This window comes from Calcarisporiella thermophila (genome assembly GCF_041956535.1).
Source record: "Calcarisporiella thermophila strain CBS 279.70 unplaced genomic scaffold VTP21scaffold_20, whole genome shotgun sequence".
NCBI classification, from domain to species: Eukaryota; Fungi; Calcarisporiellomycota; class Calcarisporiellomycetes; order Calcarisporiellales; family Calcarisporiellaceae; genus Calcarisporiella; species Calcarisporiella thermophila.
In genome coordinates, this window is record NW_027192210.1 from 20,804 (window position 1) to 42,214 (window position 21,411).

General features: G+C 40.1%; 10 protein-coding genes across 10 annotated transcripts; 5 read left to right on the forward strand and 5 right to left on the reverse strand.

Moving 5' to 3' along the window:
* Positions 1 to 61: 61 nt before the first annotated feature.
* On the forward strand, positions 62 to 2,106 carry VTP21DRAFT_4777 (uncharacterized protein; the record flags this gene model as incomplete). The annotated part of the gene is made up of 3 exons (XM_069395225.1): positions 62 to 408; positions 531 to 1,718; positions 1,782 to 2,106. The coding sequence occupies 3 exons, from the start codon at positions 62 to 64 to the stop codon at positions 2,104 to 2,106; spliced, it is 1,860 nt and encodes a 619-aa protein (XP_069248393.1).
* A 3,247-nt stretch (positions 2,107 to 5,353) lies between these two features.
* VTP21DRAFT_4778 (uncharacterized protein) lies at positions 5,354 to 6,415 on the forward strand (the record flags this gene model as incomplete). Its single annotated transcript, XM_069395226.1, has 2 exons — positions 5,354 to 5,677; positions 5,741 to 6,415. The coding sequence occupies 2 exons, from the start codon at positions 5,354 to 5,356 to the stop codon at positions 6,413 to 6,415; spliced, it is 999 nt and encodes a 332-aa protein (XP_069248394.1).
* A 93-nt stretch (positions 6,416 to 6,508) lies between these two features.
* VTP21DRAFT_4779 (uncharacterized protein) lies at positions 6,509 to 7,171 on the forward strand (the record flags this gene model as incomplete). Its single annotated transcript, XM_069395227.1, has 1 exon — positions 6,509 to 7,171. The coding sequence occupies one exon, from the start codon at positions 6,509 to 6,511 to the stop codon at positions 7,169 to 7,171; it is 663 nt and encodes a 220-aa protein (XP_069248395.1).
* Positions 7,172 to 7,877: 706 nt separating this feature from the next.
* Positions 7,878 to 8,246, reverse strand: VTP21DRAFT_4780 (uncharacterized protein; the record flags this gene model as incomplete). Its single annotated transcript, XM_069395229.1, has 3 exons — positions 7,878 to 7,907; positions 7,969 to 8,079; positions 8,136 to 8,246. The coding sequence occupies 3 exons, from the start codon at positions 8,244 to 8,246 to the stop codon at positions 7,878 to 7,880; spliced, it is 252 nt and encodes an 83-aa protein (XP_069248396.1).
* Positions 8,247 to 9,134: 888 nt separating this feature from the next.
* On the forward strand, positions 9,135 to 9,690 carry VTP21DRAFT_4781 (uncharacterized protein; the record flags this gene model as incomplete). Its single annotated transcript, XM_069395230.1, has 2 exons — positions 9,135 to 9,345; positions 9,410 to 9,690. 2 exons carry the CDS (start codon positions 9,135 to 9,137, stop codon positions 9,688 to 9,690), a joined length of 492 nt encoding a protein of 163 aa, XP_069248397.1.
* Positions 9,691 to 11,529: 1,839 nt separating this feature from the next.
* Positions 11,530 to 12,996, forward strand: VTP21DRAFT_4782 (uncharacterized protein; the record flags this gene model as incomplete). Its single annotated transcript, XM_069395231.1, has 7 exons — positions 11,530 to 11,643; positions 11,725 to 11,989; positions 12,108 to 12,187; positions 12,243 to 12,320; positions 12,379 to 12,641; positions 12,708 to 12,790; positions 12,860 to 12,996. 7 exons carry the CDS (start codon positions 11,530 to 11,532, stop codon positions 12,994 to 12,996), a joined length of 1,020 nt encoding a protein of 339 aa, XP_069248398.1.
* A 1,931-nt stretch (positions 12,997 to 14,927) lies between these two features.
* On the reverse strand, positions 14,928 to 15,944 carry VTP21DRAFT_4783 (uncharacterized protein; the record flags this gene model as incomplete). The annotated part of the gene is made up of 1 exon (XM_069395232.1): positions 14,928 to 15,944. The coding sequence occupies one exon, from the start codon at positions 15,942 to 15,944 to the stop codon at positions 14,928 to 14,930; it is 1,017 nt and encodes a 338-aa protein (XP_069248399.1).
* Positions 15,945 to 16,197: 253 nt separating this feature from the next.
* Positions 16,198 to 17,043, reverse strand: VTP21DRAFT_4784 (uncharacterized protein; the record flags this gene model as incomplete). The annotated part of the gene is made up of 2 exons (XM_069395233.1): positions 16,198 to 16,657; positions 16,772 to 17,043. 2 exons carry the CDS (start codon positions 17,041 to 17,043, stop codon positions 16,198 to 16,200), a joined length of 732 nt encoding a protein of 243 aa, XP_069248400.1.
* Positions 17,044 to 17,065: 22 nt separating this feature from the next.
* Positions 17,066 to 19,035, reverse strand: VTP21DRAFT_4785 (uncharacterized protein; the record flags this gene model as incomplete). Its single annotated transcript, XM_069395234.1, has 4 exons — positions 17,066 to 18,121; positions 18,238 to 18,746; positions 18,792 to 18,928; positions 18,998 to 19,035. 4 exons carry the CDS (start codon positions 19,033 to 19,035, stop codon positions 17,066 to 17,068), a joined length of 1,740 nt encoding a protein of 579 aa, XP_069248401.1.
* A 449-nt stretch (positions 19,036 to 19,484) lies between these two features.
* Positions 19,485 to 20,516, reverse strand: VTP21DRAFT_4786 (uncharacterized protein; the record flags this gene model as incomplete). The annotated part of the gene is made up of 8 exons (XM_069395235.1): positions 19,485 to 19,556; positions 19,651 to 19,701; positions 19,762 to 19,800; positions 19,884 to 19,944; positions 20,009 to 20,121; positions 20,188 to 20,254; positions 20,336 to 20,391; positions 20,505 to 20,516. The coding sequence occupies 8 exons, from the start codon at positions 20,514 to 20,516 to the stop codon at positions 19,485 to 19,487; spliced, it is 471 nt and encodes a 156-aa protein (XP_069248402.1).
* Positions 20,517 to 21,411: the final 895 nt, after the last annotated feature.

Genomic DNA, 21,411 nt, shown 5'->3' on the forward strand with positions numbered 1-21,411 from the left:
TAAGAATTATTCAATTGTCATGCTGGTTAAGTTGAGAACAAAGAGCATATCGGATTACACTATGCGGTATACTGATAGGAACCATATGAGGATTACTTTCACTTTTATCTCCATTGGGGCACTCATATGTCTTTGCTTTATTCGAGCTTGCACTCTTACTAGCCCTAATGTCAATCCCAATAACATGCTCTGCACTATTGGCACAAAAGGCAGTGCTCTGTTTGTTTTAATCCGTCAGATCCACCATATGTCGCTAGCCGTTTCTGTCCCATTGTTCGCAAATGTCCATATGATTAGTTTGAGATGGATATTAGTCATTGTGGTCCTTTTATGTGGCTCCTGTTCATCATTATTGCCGCTTTTTACCTCGCTAAAGATGGGAGATATCGGTAAATCACTGCTTTTAAGGTAACAATCGGCGTAGATGTTCAGCTTTATTTCAATTCACCGCCATTATGACAAATATTGACTGAAAGTATTATTTCTCACTTCACTAATTTATTTAATGTTTCTCTCCTCTTTATAAATAGGTTTAAAGACAACAATAAGCGATTAAATAAACTGTATCATCAGCCTAATAAGCATATAGCAACAATGCACACTACTGTCACTGTAGAAACGGATACAAATAATGCAACAAATAGGGGGAGCATATTAATTCCAAATACAACAGATAATCTAACTGGAACAAGGCTGGAGTCAATTGAAGAATTCCATAAAACCCTGAAAGACAACTCATTTGGGGCCAAGATGCTGAGCAACGAAGAGATTCTTTTGCTACTACAACACAAGAAAATCTCACCCTATGCGCTTGAAAATGTCCTTAAAGATTGCACGCGAGCTGTTCAAATAAGGCGATCTCTCGTCTCTCGACAAGCTATAAAAAGGAAATTTGAGATAGACGCATTACCAATGCACAACTATGATTATACTAGAATATTAGGTGCATGCTGCGAAAATGTGATAGGATATGTACCTATTCCAGTGGGGGTAGCCGGTCCATTGCAAATCGATGGTGAGATGATCCAGATACCAATGGCAACTACGGAAGGTGTCTTGGTGGCTTCGACGGCACGCGGCTGTAAAGTCCTCAACATGAATGGAGGGGTTTCCACGATTCTGTTAAAAGATGGAATGTCCCGCGGGCCTGTGGTAGAGTTTCCAAGCATTGCACTTGCTGCAGAAGCGAAAGAGTGGCTTGAGAAGGAAGGGAGATCTTGGGCGGCGGAAATCTTCAATTCAACTAGCAGATATGCAAGGCTAAAGGATTTGAAAGTTGGGCTGGCGGGTCGATTAGTGTTCATCCGGTTTACTGCAACAACTGGTGACGCAATGGGGATGAACATGATGTCTAAGGGGTGCGAGAGAATAATGGCAACATTGCAGGAAAAATTCCCAAGTATGCGTGTCATTTCTCTTTCAGGAAATTATTGCACGGATAAGAAACCTGCGGCAATCAACTGGATTGAAGGACGGGGAAAATCAGTAGTAGCGGAAGCAGTGATCCCTGAGGAGATAGTCCGCACAGTGCTCAAAACCAGCGTAGATACACTGGTGGAATTGAACACGAGTAAAAATTTGACTGGCTCGGCAATGGCAGGTTCAATTGGCGGGTTTAATGCCCATGTGGCTAATATTTTAACTGCAATATTCATTGCGACCGGGCAGGATCCAGCACAGAATGTAGAGAGTTCTAACTGCATTACCTTGATGAAAGGGTAAGTAATCAATTTATATTCCGCTTGCAAAACTTTAGACAAATATAAAATCTCTTACTATAGGTTAAACAATAATCGCGAGCTCTACATGTCCTGCACAATGAATTCTATCGAAGTTGGTACCATCGGAGGAGGAACAAATCTTCCGGCCCAGTCAACAATGCTTGACATGCTGGGTGTACTAGGTCCTCACCCAACTCAACCGGGTGCAAATTCACAGCGTCTAGCTCGAATTATCTGTGCTGCCTGTATGGCTGGCGAGTTGAGCCTTTGCTCAGCATTGGCAGCGGGACAGCTTGTAAAAAGTCATTTGAAGCATAATCGATCAAAAAATTCCCCGGTCTCACTACCCACATTGGCAGCAATGGGAAGATGGAGCAAGGTGTAGGTAGTTATTGTTGGAGAACGACCAGGCATGATCTAAGTCTGAATAGTTGTTGTGTTACGACAGTTATTTCATACTTTTAAAAATATGTATAAGCAAGTATCTTATCATCATTATTGGTCATCATCTCCTATTCTATCATACATATAGGATGTACTTTCTCTCTTTTGAATTCCTTTGGTGTGTGTTATTTGTGTTATCCCTTTTACCTGTCTTCTTTCCTTTTATTAATATACTTTTAATAAGATCCAACAGTTATGGATTATGATTTTTTCGGATAGCATCCTGAGAATGATATAAGAATAAAATGAGTAAAGAGCAAATGAGTAAACAGCAAGAAAATATCTGTAATCACATTGCTTTAGTAGTACTAGCCTTCACAAGATCGTCCAAATGTACTGTTAGCATAACGAAATTTCTCTACATTCATTGGCTAATAGCATCCAACTTTAACACATACGACGCCACTTTATTTACTCCACCAGCAAAGTATTAAAGGTGCACTTTATAAAATATTTTTGGCCACTTAGCGAACAAAATGACCAAGGGTATAGTGGTTCGAAATTGGGCAGGCTAAAATTAATATAGAAAAACACAGGTGAGGAATCAAAAATTAAAATTAGAAGTATTATATAGAAAATAATGGAATGATTGGAATTAAAGGTAAGAAGAATAACAAAGATAATAAAGACATAATAAAGACATTCTTTACAAAGATGATAAACGTTCTCATACTGATTTACATATTTTACTCAATATTGTATGGATTATCGGTGACTCTGCGTTTGAAGATCGTTCTATGGTATTATCGACTATTGTATATGTCGTCCTGCTACAAAGGGTGGGAGATAAATAATAAATATACAGTAAGAACATAGACAAATAATAGTTCACTTTCTAATAACAATTCCAAACTATCAACAATATTACTATAATTATTATAGATGTATGAGCAGGAATGTGTTCATGCTTGTTGGAGAACGACCAGGCATGATCTAAGTCTGAATAGTTGTTGTGTTACGACGGTTATTTCATACATATACAAATATGTATAAGCAAGTACCTTATCATCATTGTTAGTCATCATCTCCTATTCTATCATATATATAAGATGTGCTTTCTCTATTTTGAATTCTCTTGTAGTGTGTGTTATTTGTGTTATCCCTTCTATCTGTCTTCTTTCCTTTTATTAATATACTCTTAATAAGATCCAACAATGCTGTATACATCTAGACAATGAATGTATAGTCGGCATTTCATTTGGCTAGCAGTACCTCGCCACAAAAAAATTGAGAGCAATTTTCGCACTACCTTTTATTAGCTGCATATTTCACTTTGATTGTCTATTTTACGGGACTCTTAGCCGATCCGCTCGTTACTGTGAAATAATTTGTGTCGCTGAATAATGTTATTCCCCAATCGATTTGGGAACATGTTGACATGAAAAAGATTCAAGAAAATTTATGAAACGAGCACGCCAACTTTTTCCAAAATTAGGTAAATTGTTTCCTGATTAGTTTTAAACAAAATTTAACCTATCATTAGTCCCCCTTTTCACTCTCAACCAATTCTTGATGGCAATTTAAGAACTGAGGCTTTTTTGTCATATCTCTCACGTTTTCACAGACGAAGCAAATGTTATGTATAACACTAGTATGCTGGATAATTTCATTTACGAAAATTTATCTTTGATTAGTAAAATGAAGCTAGAGGAGAATTGCCTGAAATTGAATATCTATTTTCGAGTCTCCCTAAGTTTCCTCACGTTCACTCCAACTGCACTTGTGATGAAGGGTTTTATCATACATATCGAATATCCTAAGCCAACTGGCGTGAAGTAAAATGTTACAGAAACTTTAAACTCCCTTCAAATAACACATTAAAGAGGGCCGCAAGGGGTTCAAAATGAAACCTGTCAATGACCAAGGATAGCACATTTTTCCCATGCTATCAAAAATCGGTGATTCAACACTAAATTGAAAAATATTCGAGACTCGGGTTGGATTTTGCCAGCAAATATTCCAATGCCTGCCACTGCTTTCTTAAAATTGAATCTTAATCTCCACCATCACTATAGATTAGTCATTTTTATAACTTGATTAGAATCCAAATTTATCACACGAGTCCGAACATTTCGACCGAGTAATACTCTTCAACCTCCTTGCGTCTATAGGAATGCTATATCGACCTTGAATGATACGTCATCTTGTTTTTGTCGGACCGAGAAATATTTTAGAGCTCTCTCTTTAGAATTGCAGAAGATTGGTCATAATATAACTAATATTCCGCTAATATTACTAGCGGAAGCTGAATGAAAAGGCAATTGAAATGCCGAGATAATGTGAAGTTACTTATTGCATCATCGTATCACCTATTTGATTTAAAACATTTAAAACATCCCTTTATGTAACCTGCCAATCAATAAAAAGCAGATTATAAGAAATGAATTAAGCCAAAAACCTCTCAAAAAACTAGAGGTAAATTCCCTATCGATCAAATTTTGGAACCAAAAAATCGGTGCGGCAAAACGAGTATAAAATTTCATCCAAGTAAATGGACAAGTAAGCACATATGAAATACCCCAATTGGCTTATACACATATCTTTACGCTCTTCATGATCAAGGAATGTGAGACATGATCATTCTGCCTTTACGGCAAGATCATTTCCTACTCTTCTCCACTCTTATCTGTTTATGTTTTCATCCCCTTTTTCTGATATGTCTCTCTAAACCACTGTAAGGATTTGTGGATGTGACATGAAATTCTATGCTCTTTCATCCATTTAGCCGCGCATTCTTAGTATGTAATTCAAACGTCATGTAGCATTCATTAGTTTCAGATTTGTCTATAAAATGCGCTAGCCGACGATATTCCTATTTGATATATACTGTATGTCTCAAACGGAACAGGGACATTTTCTCTCACAACTAATATTGGGCTTCAGGCAACTCTCCAGTTTCCATATCCCTAGCAACCGACTTATTTACATAAATGGAATTGCTTAGCAGACTTGTATGCTGCTTTGCATTTGCGCCGCCTGCGGTAATTCCTGTGAAAGGCATAGGATCTTTGAAACAGCTTTATCGATTAACTTCATTAGGACACTTTATTATTAAAACCCCTAAATAGAATGGTTCGAAATAGTCGAATTAGATAAGGAAACCGGTCTACTAATTTAGGCTCGCATTAGATATATTAACAGTTGACCTACTTTTTCTGCGAATTTTTCGCAGTTTCTTCCGAGGCAACATGTCCCCAGTTGCTCGGAGAGCAGCATTATTCAATGTCTCGAGCAATGTTACATTCTTTAAAGCGTGTCATTCATGCCAACAAAGCAAGCTGAAATGTGATGGCAATATGAAGGAGTGCTCGCGGTGCAAAATTTTGGGGCTAATATGCACATACAAAGTATCCACCGCTAAAGTAGGGCGCCCCTCTAAATCGCAAAAAAAGCGCAATAAAGAGAATTTTGTGAGTAATCCAAATGCACTCCAATTATCAGAGCGGGATTATTTACTGAATCAATACCAATTACTCATTAACGAGCCGGAATCCTTGATTCGTAATCTAAATGTAATCAAGAGAACCCTTTCTGATATAAACTCTACTCATCTTCTCACTTCCACCTTTGTTTAGTATCAAATTCTCGAAACCGCTTGGCTATGGAAATGGTCGCAGGGGATTGATTTTCCGCGCTCTCCAGGGTCCAGCATGTGTACCAATGATGTGCTAGGAGTGATTATCGGAAAGGTGAGCTCCCTCTGCGTTAACGAGAGGATCTCAAAAGGCTACCCCCAGGTTTCTCAGGACGAAGAAAGCCGCCTTCTATCCAAAGACTACATGCGCAACCCTATGAGATCCGTGACCTATATCCAGGCTATTGTACTTATTAACTTATGGTTCAGAAATTTCCCATTTCCCACTGTGCTTAACCGCATCGCTCTAATCCAAGGTTATATTGATGGCCAGACGCACCCCTTGCTCTATTCAGCCATGTTTGCACTAGCACTCTTTCTCCCGGACACCACTTTGTATCACGAGTTGCTACGAAGAAAACTAAGCTCAATTTTCTTAAAATACGCGGCATCGTTAACACAAGAAGAGTCATATAGCTTCCCTTCGCTTATCAACCTTCAAGCCTTTTATATTCTCGCGGTACTGTTGACTTTGCGAGGTTATTTGCAATCAGCCCAAGAAATCATGAACAGAGCATGGAGAATGGCGTTTGAGCTGCGGATTCATGAGCAGGACGATTCAGAATTCGATATGGAATTGGATCCTTTAAGTCGTGAATTGCGCAATAATATCTGATGGGCCATGCGCATTTTTACCACATGGAGCTATGCCCGACTCGACACGAGCTTCGGCCAAAAGATTATCAACGCAACCATAAGATTGCCAGTCATGAAGGAGTCTGAATCCACACTTTATGAGTATAGTCGCCGTTGTGGTTCCAGCTCATTCATCTTAAGCGAAAATGCGCACTCAATTCAATCTCTTTACAACTGTGCTTACTTGATGACGGTGCTCTCTGAAATACTACTGTATTTCAATACAATTTCTGGGTTTTGTTCGATGAAGCTTCTTGGATGCTCTGGCACAGCATATCTAGATGCTGCTCCATTGCAACTGTATGTGTCAAGCTTGCCCTTCCGGTTAGAGAATTTGATAGGCACAATTTCATCGGAAATGACACCCCTTAGCAGAGCGGAGTTACTACTCTACCTTTACATCATCAAGATTCATTCGCGATTCCTTAAGCTGGATGAGAGCTTGATCGTATCCATTGACCATTCCTCGCTTGTGGAATGTATTGCGTCTGCAGACGAGATAGTGGATCTGGTAGAAATGGTGATCGGTGATCAAAATAGCAAGGTGTATCATTCAACAATGGTATTTGGGTTGAATACAAGCGCATGTGTCTTCCTTATAGAAGCGGTATCAGGAAGCGCAGAGCAAAAGAGAAGTGCACTGTTTGGTTTGCACAGGATCCTGGAGATACTGAAAAATCCGCTTTTATTGTATCAAGACTCTGAGCTCATCAATGGTATTGAAGAGGTATTTTGAAGAGGTATGGCGAACAAAACGATAATATAGTGGGGTCTGGATTAGCATCCTTCAATGCTGCAAGTGTAGACAGCACAACCGTCTCTGTCGTCATCCCCACTGTAGGGCTTAGTTCGATTGTAAATGTGGAGCCAATCGATAGGGATCTTCATCCGAGTAGAATACTTGTAATTGTGCATGTATAATTCTAACTGTAATGACTGTAACGGGGCTGTTCACCTTACTCGTCTCAGTACTGGAAATAAATTCGTGGTATCGTTGTTTTTGTAAGTTGCATTTTGAATTCAATCTTGAGTTATTTACATAGCAAGAAGTAGAAGCGGAGTATTACAGTACCTTACTCACTTACCTCAAACTGTCCTAGGAATGAAATGCGGACAACGTCAGCAGTCCATGCTTCAAGATGATGAGACAGTTTATAGGTCGAAATAAGCTACTTCCAGAGAATATTACATGGAAAATCAAGGAAAAGTTAAAGAAACTTAAAAAAATCCGAGAATAAATCAAGATTTTATAAAGTCGTATTTCAAGCGCAACTGCTTATCCCTCCCGAGAGGAGGGGTGGAGAGAAATAAGAAAAAGTAAAGTAAATAAGAAATAGTACAAAAAGAAGTGGTGATGGGTGGGATCGTGAAGTTTAGATCGATTCCATGCCTAGTCGTTATTTCCCGCAAAATAGATCGTAAACCGTCAAAGGATTTATTTACTACTCCTCAAGTGGCCATTCTAATACAACCTGCGCGGTGCATTCTAGCTTCATCTTCAGAAATGTAGCAATTTACACACCATTTTTTTACCTGTAAATCCTGGATTTGCGGCACTCCATTCACCATTTTTCTCATACTATAAAAGATACTGAAAGGCAATATGATATTTGCAAATATTGCTGACTGTATAGAACCAAGAAACTAAAACTCTAATTGGGTTATAGTCGCAATTATTTGAAATACATGGGAAAACTTACTTGCACAATATTCGATTCTCCAATAATATTCTTCTTCTTCTGACCTATACTTCTAACCATAGAAGAGATGTATGCTCCGTTGTCCCAAACCATATAGTTTCCCGGACGCATATTTGAAGATGAAAGTCAGTGAATGCTTCTGGAATCGCTATGAACAGTATGATAACTGTCCCTTTCCCTTTGAATTTCTCTACGCCTATTAATAACAATTACGATCAACTCAAGTGCGTCAGAGGAAATATTCCAAACAGAGTCACCTAGTTTTTGATAGTTGGACGATTTGATCCGCTTGTTGCTTAGTTAGAGTAGCTCTTACTCCTAAGAAAATGAGCTTGAAAGAAGTTATAGACCACAAGATGTATAGCTACATCTGAAATTGCAACGCAACATAGTCAAATATCCCTTTACTCCAGTGATTTCTGCAACTCTTCATTAAAGCAAGTGGTAGGGAAGTTATTGTAAATAAGCAACCAAATTTCTACAATAGCCTTCCCGCTTTTCTCTTATTTACAGTCGACGGTTATATCGAAAATCCACACCCAATATGCCCGAGTTTGAGGGTGAAACCGAAGCTTGGTGGCAGAGTTTTTTGATAAGAGAGGAAGGTATAACGCCACTTCTTAATCCAAAATATGTATATCCAAAGAAGAGTGATGTCAGCGAGTAGTCACAAATTATAAGAACTATCTAAAACTAATACTGAACTTGTAACAGGCAGCTGGATTTCCTCGAGCCAGTGAAGGCCTAATGAAAGAATTTCATTTGGCTTAAAGTGGACAAGATCGTCAGCACCAAATCAAGCGTTGCCATCCGAATCCAGTCGCATGCCTCCATTTTCTAATCCTTAACCCTCCTTCGAACGCATCCAATTAGCTTGCGGCCGACTCAACATTAGGATTGCCCGAGCTTTACTAATCAAGCTTTGCGCAGAATTGTACATCTGCACACGCTCTGCAGCCCAAGGCTACAGCAGATCGCCTAGACGCCATTTCCCCTTTTATGCGACTCAACTCGAGGCTTCGCTCCCAAGTCAAGCAGTTCAAGATCGCTGATAGCGCGGCGACTGCTCTTCATCCCCATCGTAGCGATCAAGATCCGATTCACAAGAATCGCCATACTATTGGGCCAATTTCCAAAATAGGCTTGACGAAACGATATGCAGGGGGCGAGTTGATACCAACAAAAATGGGCGAGAAGGTTTCCTGCATATGTTGCAATCCAAGTTGGACAAACGCGAGTGATTGGAAGAGGGGAACGAGCTGGGCCTAATTTAGGGCTGCCCTACTCCCGCAGAGGGCAGTCCGAGACCTTGGCGCGACACCCCCGGCCGGTTCGTTTCCTCATTCCCATACTTCGCTCTCTCTTCTCTCCGCTTCTCCATTCTACGCGCACCATCCATTCGTTAACAATGACCCAGCCTGCCAGAGGGCCCTTCGCTTTGATCGCTGCATTTGCCCTGGCGCTTTTCTATTTCTTTCTTTTTGCAAGGGACTCGCCATTCCATCCTGCAGCCTATGTGGAGGCCGAGAATCTCTACGCGATTCCTGAGGGTTGAGATTAGCAACTAGCAGCACCGATCACATCCTAAACCTCCGGATCCATCTGAAGCTCCACAATCTTGATCTCTTCTGTCAGAAGGTTTACAATGCGGCCATCCACGTTGTTGGCAACCCATGCAACACCGTGAAATCAATGCACTATTAATGCCTTTCGATAAAAGCGCGGCAATGGTGCTAACCCCAAGCATAAAGCCAAACTCATTGATCGATGGTTCGAAAACAACCAAGTCCAAGTTCTCGATTGGCCTTCACAATCACCAGATCTCAACCCCATCGAAAATTTATGTGCTGAGCTAAAGGGACGTCTAAGGAGCAGATTCCCAAAGATAACAAGTCAGGATGATCTGTGGGAAAAGGTGAATGTCTTGTGGGAGTCACTCACGAAGGAGGATTGCATGAAGTTGATCAGCACGATGCCAGAACGGATCCAAACTGTTATTAAGGCAAAGGGAGGATATACTAAGTGGTAGTCGGAGAGCATTTTATATATACAAATTATTGAGTATTCATTATAATACCCCTGTAAAGAAAGAGAATAAAAGGTTGGCATCATTTAAAATCACTAGATATGAATTTAAGAAATTTTCCGAAATATATTAATATTTCACTTGAAGAGAGTTAGCAAAGGATATTCAATTGTATATGTAATGGTAACGAGGTAGTTTCATAAGGTTGAAAATAGCTGAGTTTTCGATCTTTCTTATCCTTGGCTCATGGATTTCTTTTTTCATATAAGTAATTACTTAAACCTTCTCTCTTGAGTTTATCCTCCAGGGAGTAACGTTTGAATTCCCATTTCTTTTCAAAATTCACTTTTCCGCACAGCTTATATCCATGCTTTTATAATGGGAGTTGTTATTTATCCATATATATACCTGATATTAAATTTCTCCTACGTCTCCTATAAACTTCAAATAACTTACATTTTTCATGTGTTTGCCTAAAGTCATCTATTGTACTTCGGACTTCGAGTGAAAATTTCTCAGAGCTGGTAATACCTTTTTACGACCTGTTATCAAATTATAGTATAGAATATAAGGTGAATGTTTGATTGATTGCAAAAGAAAAATAACACTTAATATTAATTTTTAATCATACTAGACAAATTTGAATTTTCGACGCACACCAATTATCTTGCTAGTCGGATGGAATTTGGGATGAACACGAGAGTAAGAAATAGTTGATTTCCGAAGAATCATTCACTTTCTGAAAGCTTTATACATTGCTTTTATATAAGTTGGCAGCATTCTTTTCATTAAAGCAGAAGACGAGCTACATACAGTATCTATTCCAATGGAGTTAGAGTCATATACGTAACCCTTGAGGAACTTCGACTGCTATGCAACGGCTCTCCAACGTGCTTTACGCCACGGTTTAAATTAATCTGCGAGAACTTCTTGTTTACTTGGTGAAGGTCTTTGGAAGAACTTTCTAATTATAAAGATGAAATAGGCATAGACTCGTTTGAGTCTTTTTGTAACAATCCAGAATTTTAAATTGAATTAAAGACCCGATAGGAGAGTGAAAAGCTATTTCGTGAAAATTCTAGACTTAAGCAATTTCTCCTCAGGCTTTTGAATGGTCTCAAGTTCTCGATTTAGCCGAATATTTTCAAACTCGTGTAATATTGCTAGAGGCAATATCAATGTTGGACTCTCATTGACGTATTTCGGTCCATCACGCAAAGACTTACATGTTATCGTGAAATTATCGCCAATTCCTCACATTGCGCCAAAGACAGTATCTGATCTTACAGTGTACGAAGCAAATTTTGATATTTTTCATATCCATGAAGTAGATTTATATAATGGTAGGAGGAGAGCACTACGACACAAATGTTGCTTCCAATGAATATAAAAAGTGCTCTGAAATTAGAAGATTTGGGTCATGAGACAAACTGTATTATACTTCCTAATTCCAAGGAAAATATTACTAAAATCGCACTTGATGTAAGTTGTCGTTTACCCTCGTTTTCTCCTTTTCCCTTCAATCATGGACAAAATTCAATCTTCTACTTAATACTATTACAGATAGGAGGATCGCTTGTGAAGCTAGTATATTTCACGCCCTTGCCAAATGCGAAAAATGGAGGCCACCTAAACTTCATTAAATTTGAAACCCACCACATTGAGAGGTGTATCGATTTTATTCGTAATCTGATTGTTGAAAAAACATTAAATGAAAAGCCTTTCGTCAAAGCGACAGGTGGAGGGTCGTATCTCTATTCATCCAAATTTTTGAAAGAACTTGGAATAGAATTCGAAAGGAGAGATGAAATGGAATGTCTCATTAGAGGTTTGTACACAAAGCATATTCATTGTGAGGTGTCATTAATATACAACGCAGTTTATTCCAACATCCAGTTTATTTATCTCTTTTTAGGGTTGATTTTTTTTTATCACCGAAAATCCAGACGGAGTCTATACACATATTCAAGCTGAACCCAAACAATTCGAGGTTACACATATCTTGGGTGACCTTTTCCCCTTTATGGTGAGTAGGCTATTTTTCCAGAACATGACCTCAGATTCATTATTATGAACTATAGCTTGTCAATATCGGCACCGGTGTCAACGTCCTCAAAGTATCCGACCACAACAAGTTTGAACGTATTAGTGGAACTTCGGTATATTTTGTTTGGAGTGTGTATTGAACGATTTTTTGATTATCGCTCTGAATTATAGCTTGGCGGAGGAACCTTGTTAGGTCTAAATTCCCTCCTAACAGAAGCAAATTCTTTCGATGAATTGCTTGAGCTTTGTGAGCGTGGTGACCATCGAAATGTGGACATGCTCGTCGGCGATATTTATGGTAAGGATTACTCCAAAGTTGGGCTTAAATCCACTTCAATTGCGTCGTCAATGGGCAAAATTTTCAGATGTGGAATGACACGAGACAAGAAGTTCAAATCCGAAGATATTTCAAAGTCGTTGCTGATGATGATTTGGTAGGCTTCTTTATATCCAATTGCGTCTAAATATTGGATTGTGAAATCAATCTATCAATAATATAGCAATAATATCGGTGAGATAGCCTATCTTAATGCACAAATTTACAATCTTAAGCGGGTGTATTTTGGTGGTTATTTTATTAGAGGTGAAAACTCTTGAGTGGAGTAAACCTGGTTTAATTCTCATTATAAGTTATATTTAATGAATGGTTTAGGTCACCCTATCATTATGAGGACCCTTTCAGCTGCCATTAACTTCTGGTCCAAAGGAGAGATCAAGGCTTACTATCTTCGTCATGAAGGATATTTGGGCGCAGTAGGAGCATTACTTGGGCCTAATGGACAACTGTAACTCCGCTATGACTCTCATCGGGAAGTAATTTAAAGTATGAAATCACCGGGTGATCCTAGCTGTAACTGTTCTGAGGCTATTTATGATTCGGATTCTTATTGAATATATGAAAAGTGGTCTTAATTCAATTTATAATAATGGGCAAAGTGGACAACTGGACAAAGAAGGTATTTATCGCAATTGCACCTTTTATAGGGGTATCGCAAGACTCTTCATCCCGTATGAAGATTCACTGGAGACACTGCGTTCGAATGGAAAACTAAACGATGAAGTGGTGGATGCTTTTATAATTAGACTTGCGCACTTTGCTAAATGGCAAGGACGGCAGATTGGTGTCGGATCTACTTGCCATGAATTGGCCTTCAATCTTCCCTTGATAAACAGTTCTATATACTCGGCCAGCTCTCGCACGTCAGCTAAGTGAATTGGCCAACCAAGTGAGCAGGAGCTGTTCACAGTTAACGTCTCGACGTTGAAGAGAAGAGAATTCCAGTGTATGTTTCTTGTATTGACACTATTTGCAAATAAGAACTTGCTTGGAAGCGTTGCGCTCTCTGGCCACACTCGTCGGAAGGACTACTCCGGTGAGTTCTGCTTATGAGTGCGAACAAACAATTTACATAGGCAATCACCTATGTATACAGAAGAGTCTCCCTTCCATTTAGCAAAGTGCGCAAGTCTAATTATAAAAGCATCCACCACTTCATCGTTTAGTTTTCCATTCGAACGCAGTGTCTCCAGTAAATCTTCAGACGGGATGAAGGGTCTTGCGATACCCCTATAAAAGGTGCAATTGCGATAAATGTCTTTTAAAGTATTTTCATATAGTATTTTTAATATAGCGTGAAATAATTAATTACTTATCATCATCTGATTATTTGCAATCGCTTACACTCCCAACCCGGAGTTGTCAAAGATTTCTGGATGATCTTTCCTGATAGAGAATTATTTGTCTGGAAATGAATGCTAATATAATTAGCCAAGACAATAATTTTTTCTTTTTTGAAAGGTTGAGTAATTGAATACTGTACATACCTCGCATTAGATGAAGTGCCAGTATCTTGTATTCCGTATGTATTCCGTTATGTTGCTCAAAAAAAAAAAATCCCAACTCCATCTGGCTTTCCTTAGTCAAGTAAGGATGCGCGTGGATTATTATTATCCTTTTTCCACCTTTCCATTCAGCCTAACCGACCTCTTCGAATCAAACGGTAAAGATCAGTAATATTTTTGCTAGGATTCAAGGGCAGCATTTCTCTCGCTTTCCAGTAGGTTGAACTTAAGTAGAGATGAAACTACATGGATCTAAATTACTTTTCTCAAATCTCACAACTGATAAAGTCCAGTTTAGAAGGGATGTATTTCTCTGAGCATGAACTTGTTGCAATACAATAAGCCACCCTCATTTTTAAAAATATTTGAAAAGCAATTATTCTATGTTGTCAGGATTTTTAATATTTAACTTCACATGCATTATTCTTGTTTGTTTGTAAATGATAAATCCTGTTTACTGTTTTTCTTGTTATTCTTTTAATAGCTTAGCCTTCACTAGTTCGGCCAATGCCCTTTAGGCATCGTGCCCAAGTTGCATTCGCTGGATGTTGTTTCCTCGCAAAGGTATACCCTCTGGAACGTTAACCATTTCGGCTCGGTGATAAAATCGTTCGAAGTTTATTGCCGAAGTCCAGTTAGCTGCTTTAAGAATTCTATCTAAGGGTTCTCCTTGCTGCAATGCATGAGAGGACGAGGTGCTTCTAGTCGAATGGGCTGTTGCTAAGATATTCGCTTCCGCTAAGATGTCTGTTATCCACCTCGCTATTATGTCTCCCGATGCTGGCGTCGGTGGTCTCCTCGCCGTAATGAAAAAGGTAGGGAATTCGTTGTAACCTGGAGCGACATTCCTAGCGCGTTCAATGTATAGATGAGTTGCTCTAACTGGGCACAGCTCTGGATCTTCCGTCAGCGCCCATAGTCGGATTGTTTTTTTCCATTCCTTCCTTGGGTTTGATGGCTGTCAGCTGCAAACCCGTCAGTCCGTTGTCGTCATCTCGGGTGAATTGGACTTTACTCGGTGGTATTCTTGCTAAATCAGATCTCGGCCTCCAGATGGTTGTTAAAGCAAGCAGCAGGGCCACTTTTTGCCCTAGTCGTGGTAGCGGTGTATCAATGGTCGACGGGATCAGTGTCGGTTTCTCAATCGCTTTTTGAACGTTCCAAAATGGGGTCTTCTCCCTAAAGTGTCGAGCGTTTTCTCTAGCTCCTCTGATGACTCTTTGGATCACCTGTTGGTCCGCCAGGAGGGTTCTATTTGGATGCAATATTTGCCAAGTGCGGGATATTGCCGTCTTATAAACCTGTAGCGATGTAAAACGATGCGTTTCACTCATCGCTGCTAGGTATTCTGTGGCCGTGGCCAAATCATAGCTGCATGGATCTCTACCGTTCTCTGCGCACCAAGTAATATATTTCTTCCACGCCGAAGCATAATGCTTCCCAGTAGTTGTCCTTTCTGCCTTTGTGATGAGTTCGATAGCGTTCTCTGGAAAGCCCTGCGTCTGGAGGGCACCCCTGATAATTTCCAGGCGATTACTTGTGCTGGGTGCCTCGGGAGTGTTGTTGGTGACGATAATTGTTGCATGTTGAGAATTATTGGAGAATCGACGGTCATTTCCAGGGCCTGCGCTATCCAAGGCTGGGTCGTCCAGTTCGGCGTGATTACTACTATCTCCTCTATCCGTCTCACCGAGATTTCTCGGAGTAGTCTTGGGAGCATTATCCAGGGTGGGTTCGCGTAGGCTCCTCTCGTCGGCCAACGTTGAGCAAATGCGTTTGTTGCCCCTGCGCCCGGATCTGGTCTCATGCTGTAAAACCGTTGGTGTCTCGTATTGACTCGCGTCGCGAACAAGTCTATTGTTCTCTCCCCCCATCTCTTGTTTATTAGATCCCATGCCTCGATTGGGAGTTGCCAGTCGTGCTGCGAGTCTTTCCTCCTGCTCTCCGCGTCTGCTCTTTCGTTTTGACTTCCCGGGTGTAACACGACCAAGCCTCTATCTCCTTTTACAATTAATACCCCTTTCCTTTTATATACGCACTGATCACATGCTCATGAAAACGAGTTTTTTAAGGTTTTTTCCCGGAGATTCAGCTTTATTTAATACTCGATGTGTGTTTCATTATTTCCTCAACGTTCTCTTGAATTCATTATTCATTCTCTTGAATTGGATTCATTATTAATAAAGGATCCAAATCATTAACAGTCTGCAGAACTGTTACACCGGGAGGTATTCCGTAGTCAGATAGATATTGTGCTTGATACATATCTCCCATATTTTCGTTGCTATGTTGAGGAGTGGAAGACTTTTCGTGCCTCCCTGATTCTGGATGTACGCTACCGCTGTGATATTGTCTGTTCGTATGCGTATGTGCTTGTTTTTCCACCACTTGTGATGTAACCTCAGCGCGAACAATATTGCTCGGAGTTCCTTTTGGTTCGACGAGGCTGACCTTTCCTCCTTCGTCCATCTCCCGTGGGTCGTAAGGTGCGAGCTCACCATTCCCCAGCCTGTTCCCGATGCATCCGTTGTTATGTTTATCGTCTCGTCTGGTGACGGCATTCTTAGCGGCGATGTAACAGTTCTGCAGACTGTTAATGATTTGGATCCTTTATTAATAATGAATCCAATTCAAGAGAATGAATAATGAATTCAAGAGAACGTTGAGGAAATAATGAAACACACATCGAGTATTAAATAAAGCTGAATCTCCGGGAAAAAACCTTAAAAAACTCGTTTTCATGAGCATGTGATCAGTGCGTATATAAAAGGAAAGGGGTATTAATTGTAAAAGGAGATAGAGGCTTGGTCGTGTTACAGGCGAGCCGTTGTGAGCGTCGAGGAGGGTTTTCCAATTGTTCAGCTCTTCCGCCGTGTCTTTGGTGAGCGTTATTATCTTTTCCCATCCCTGGTTGGTTCTCTGGAGATGCTTTGCTAGGCCCCTCTGTAGGAATCTCTGGTATATGAATGCTGGCCGTATTGCTGGTGCTGTCATGCCAGGAGTCCCGCTAGTGATGCTATTTGCTTCGCTTTATTCTCGTCCTTGTCGTCGCTAGTTTGATATCTTGTTTGATGCGGGCGATCTTTTCCTTTGGTAGCGTAATTTCCATCGTCTTTGTGTTGATCACGAAGCCTAGGAAGACTTGGGTTTTCTTTGGTGAAAGGTCTGACTTTTTCTTGTTGATCAGGAATCCCAGTGTTTCCAGGTGTTCCACCAGAACTTTTGCTTGTTCTCTTGCCTTCTGTTCTGATTGGTGCATCAAGCAGATATCGTCGAGATAGAACGTCAGACGCATTCCTTGTTTCCTCAGTGGCTCTAGTGCGTCTTTCTTCAGTTTTGAGAATATCCTCGGAGCTGACGCTAGACCGAATGGCATTGCTTTGAATGAATAGGTCTCTCCGCGATGACTGAACGAGAGGAATTTTCGACTCTTCTGATGTATCGGTATCGTAAGATAGGCGTCGCTCAGATCGATCTTGATCAAATAATCTCCCGGTAGTACCAAGTCCCGTATTGTTGATAGGCCCTCCATCTTGAAGTGCTGGTACTGTATGTATTGGTTTATCCTTCTCAGGTCAAGTAACGCTCTGAACTTGGTCTTCTCTCTTTTCGGAAACAGGTTCGATGGGTATCCTTCTGCATTTGGTTGCGCTATCTCTACCGTTTCGTCTTTTATGAACCTTTCCACTGCTTCGTCTAGGGCCTGTAAGTCGTCGTGGGAGAGATGAAATGGCTTTACTTGTTCTTGGGGTGGCATTCTTTTGAATTGTATCCTTACCCCCTCCCGTATTGTTTTCGTGCTCCAGCTCTTGCCTATTCGCTTTTCCCATTCCTTGGCAAAGTGCTGTGTTCGTCCACCCGGAGGGATTCTCGCCTCTAATTCCCGGGGAACCTGTTGTTCTGACTCGAGCTTGTGTTTGTTGGGTTGCTCGGCAGGTGGTTGTAGTTGGTGCTGGGCGTGTTGTCGTACCGCTGGGACTTGGGGACATTTGTCCCCCATTGTCCTTTTCCCTGTCTTCCATTGCTGTACCGTCGTCTGCTGTAGTAGCTGGGCTTGCTCTGAGGTCGTGTTCTGTGTGCTTGGTTGAACAATGCTGCTGCTCTCTCCAGTTCCATGACCTCTCCGATAAACTCTTCTCCAAAAAGATATCTTTTTGATTTTGATTGTACGAATTTTGCATCTCGTACCATTCCTTGGGAGAGTTTGGCCTCTTTCGCAATTCTAGATCGCCGCTCCACTTTGATCTTTGCCGCAGTGTGGAGGATAAGTTGTATGGTATACTCGAGGGTGACCTCAAGTCCTTTTTGCGTGATTCTCCCTTGTTCTGAACCGAGTTTGTTGAGGATTAATAGGAGGGGTCTTGCAAGTCCAAGTATATCTTTTTGGATTTCTGCGGGGTATACATCGAGCAGCTGTGTGGGCTTTGAGGTACGATGTTGCCAGAAGCTTTCCAATTGGAGGCTTTGTAGGTACCCTCCTCTCGGTAGTGGGTATCTTCGGTAAAGTCGTCTTGCTGATTTCCCCGAGAGTAATGAGAGTATGGAATCTTCTGGGAATAGTTGCTTAAGGTTTTCTCGTAAGTCGTATGCTCCAGCCTCGCGCGCTTTTATGGCGGCGACCAACTTTTCTTCCTCTTCTTCTTCTGATTCCACTTCCGTTTCTGGATCAGAGTGGAATTCCCCGTCATCCCCATCATCTTGTAGTTAGGGTCTTCTGTTATCTCGTTCGTTTCGTTGTCTACCGAAATACAGTTCCAAGTGCTCGATTCTCTCGAGGATTCCTTCCATGGCACGCTCATTGCTCATATTTTTCGATTTTTGAAGAGGTGTGGGTTTTGTGAACTTGTTCTTAGCGCACGATTCGGAGGCTTCGAAAAAGCTGAGGAGAAGGATAAAGAGGAGCAACCCAAATTATATGTTTACCTTTCCATACATTGTTTTAGTTTACATCAAAATCAGTTTAAAGACATTCAATTCCAATGGCATTTTGTCTAGTCATTTTTCGAATTTTTTCCATATTTTATTACGAATAAAGCACGATTTGGGCTTCGAAAGAGCCGATACCATCCAGCGAATGCAACTTGGGCACGACGCCTAAAGGGCATTGGCCGAACTAGTGAAGGCTAATTTACTATAGGAGTCGTAGAGTCTCAAATTATTTTTGTCACATATGTAGCCAATATTTTTAATAAAAGTATTTTTCAATCCTCAGAGGCTTATGCACCTAGACATATGCATACATTGTAAATTTATCAGTGTAACACATTGCAAACTGCAGCTTTCCCGAGATTTTTAAAAACAAAGAATCTTTTATTGATATTGACCGAATGACACGATTTAGAGAATTATAGGACTCGTAAATTACCGTGATGGTGAAGTCAGAAACGAAACACAGACTCGTTTGGATAGGTACACATTGGTTGAGGCAATAAAAATCAGAATTTTCTGACTGGCAAGAACTTGCCCTCTAGTACAAGCTGCACTCGATCTCCTTGGGGATGCTCCACCTAAGCATTAAAAACGTTTAGCAAAGCGGTTGGATTATAGATTTAAGCTAGACACATTCAGGTAGAGATATTAATTTATCGTGTGGATAGATACCTTGTTCACCTTAGCACTAAAATCAATAGCGCTCATGACACCATCGCCGAACTAGAAGGGAGATTAAGTATAAAGTGGATATTATGAGTAAATTCAAATATTTTGCCTCACCTTTTCTTGGATAACCGCCTTAATGGGATAGCCATAGACCTAAAAACCGAAAATATGTAGAGATAATTGAATATTTGAGCATTAGACTACATATTTCATGCTGAATAAGATGAATTGCTTACCATCATCATCTCATTGAGACGATAAAGGACGGGATCACGGGGAGGCAAGCTGGTAATCAGGCTACCAATTATACGATATGAGGATTGATTATGTCTTAAAAATTGGTTAAAATTTGAACCCATACGTTCCACGCTCAAGCATTCCGCGGTCGCGAGAACCAAAGCTCTCGGTCAAATACTCTTCAGAGATATTGAGGATCTGGGAAAGGCCTTTAATATCTTCGGCGGAGGGTGAAGCCTAATTAAATCATAATTGTTTGTTTGATAAATTACTCATGGCAGTAATCTAAAAGGTATCATTCACCTGTCCATAGAATAAAGCTGCAACCCACACTTCTTCATGATTGATATGCTCTGATATTTGAGCGAAGCTATCACCCAAATACCCGTTTGTTAGATAATCAATATTATTATTGTTATCCTTATCCAATCGAGTCTATTAATTTACTTACGACAACCTGGCTTTATCCTTGGCCTCCAACAGCTTTTGACACACGGTGGGCAAGCTCTAATTACAAAAAGAGATAGTCAGGTACAGTAACAAGGAGGGTGTGCTGATATCATATTAAAGCACATGATGCCACGGTTCTTATAACGCGATATTGATAAAATGATACTCACATTTATATTCATGTTGACTCTAGTTTATTTTAATGGAAAAAGTTGGAACGCTTGAACTGTGTTAAATAAAATGCTCTCAGGATGTTTGAGGATAAGATGGATGGTTATCGTGTATACTCCATGGCCTTTTTATAGCAATACTTGATTATATATGATTCTCCGCAAATAAGTCTTGTCGTGTGCTTACCCTGCCAAAGGATTACATTATGTCATAGGGCTGTTCGGGCTGCTGTAATTGTCAATTGTTACTCCGTCGTCTCTTATTAGCATCTTGGCCAAGATAAACACAGGCTTAGCACGATTTACGACAATTCAATCATAAAATCTCTTTGACACATCTATATTTTTTGAAATGTATTTGGAAAAAAAATTCACAAATAGATAATACTTTAGTTTAATATTTACAGTAGAGGTGATGAGAGGATAAATATTTACTAAATGTGTGGTTGAAGTATCTAATCGTTAAATTTTTTACAACTTCTTCAATTGCTTAGGTCAGAGAGGAATTACTATATATGGATATCCCCTCACAATTATTAAACTTATCAACATAGTATATCAAAATGCATATCAACTCGGGAGAAAATCCAACACAGTAACCCGTAGGGTGCCAATACAGTGCGTTTATGCGAATGACATATTGTATTCTCACTTCGGTTAATTGACTCGATTACTTAGCTTAAATGCTCTGCTTAGTTAGGTCTTACTTTTTACCCTACACTATATTTCAAATACTGTGAATATCTTTGTTCACCTTTTATTTTATCCCATGAATACCTATCATTCACTAATTTAATTTTTCATCCTCTTACTATTACCCAACGTATTAAGTATAAACCGAATTCGAAATATCCCGAAATATCTTCAATACATAAAGGACATTTCTCATTTTATTTCATATATTCCC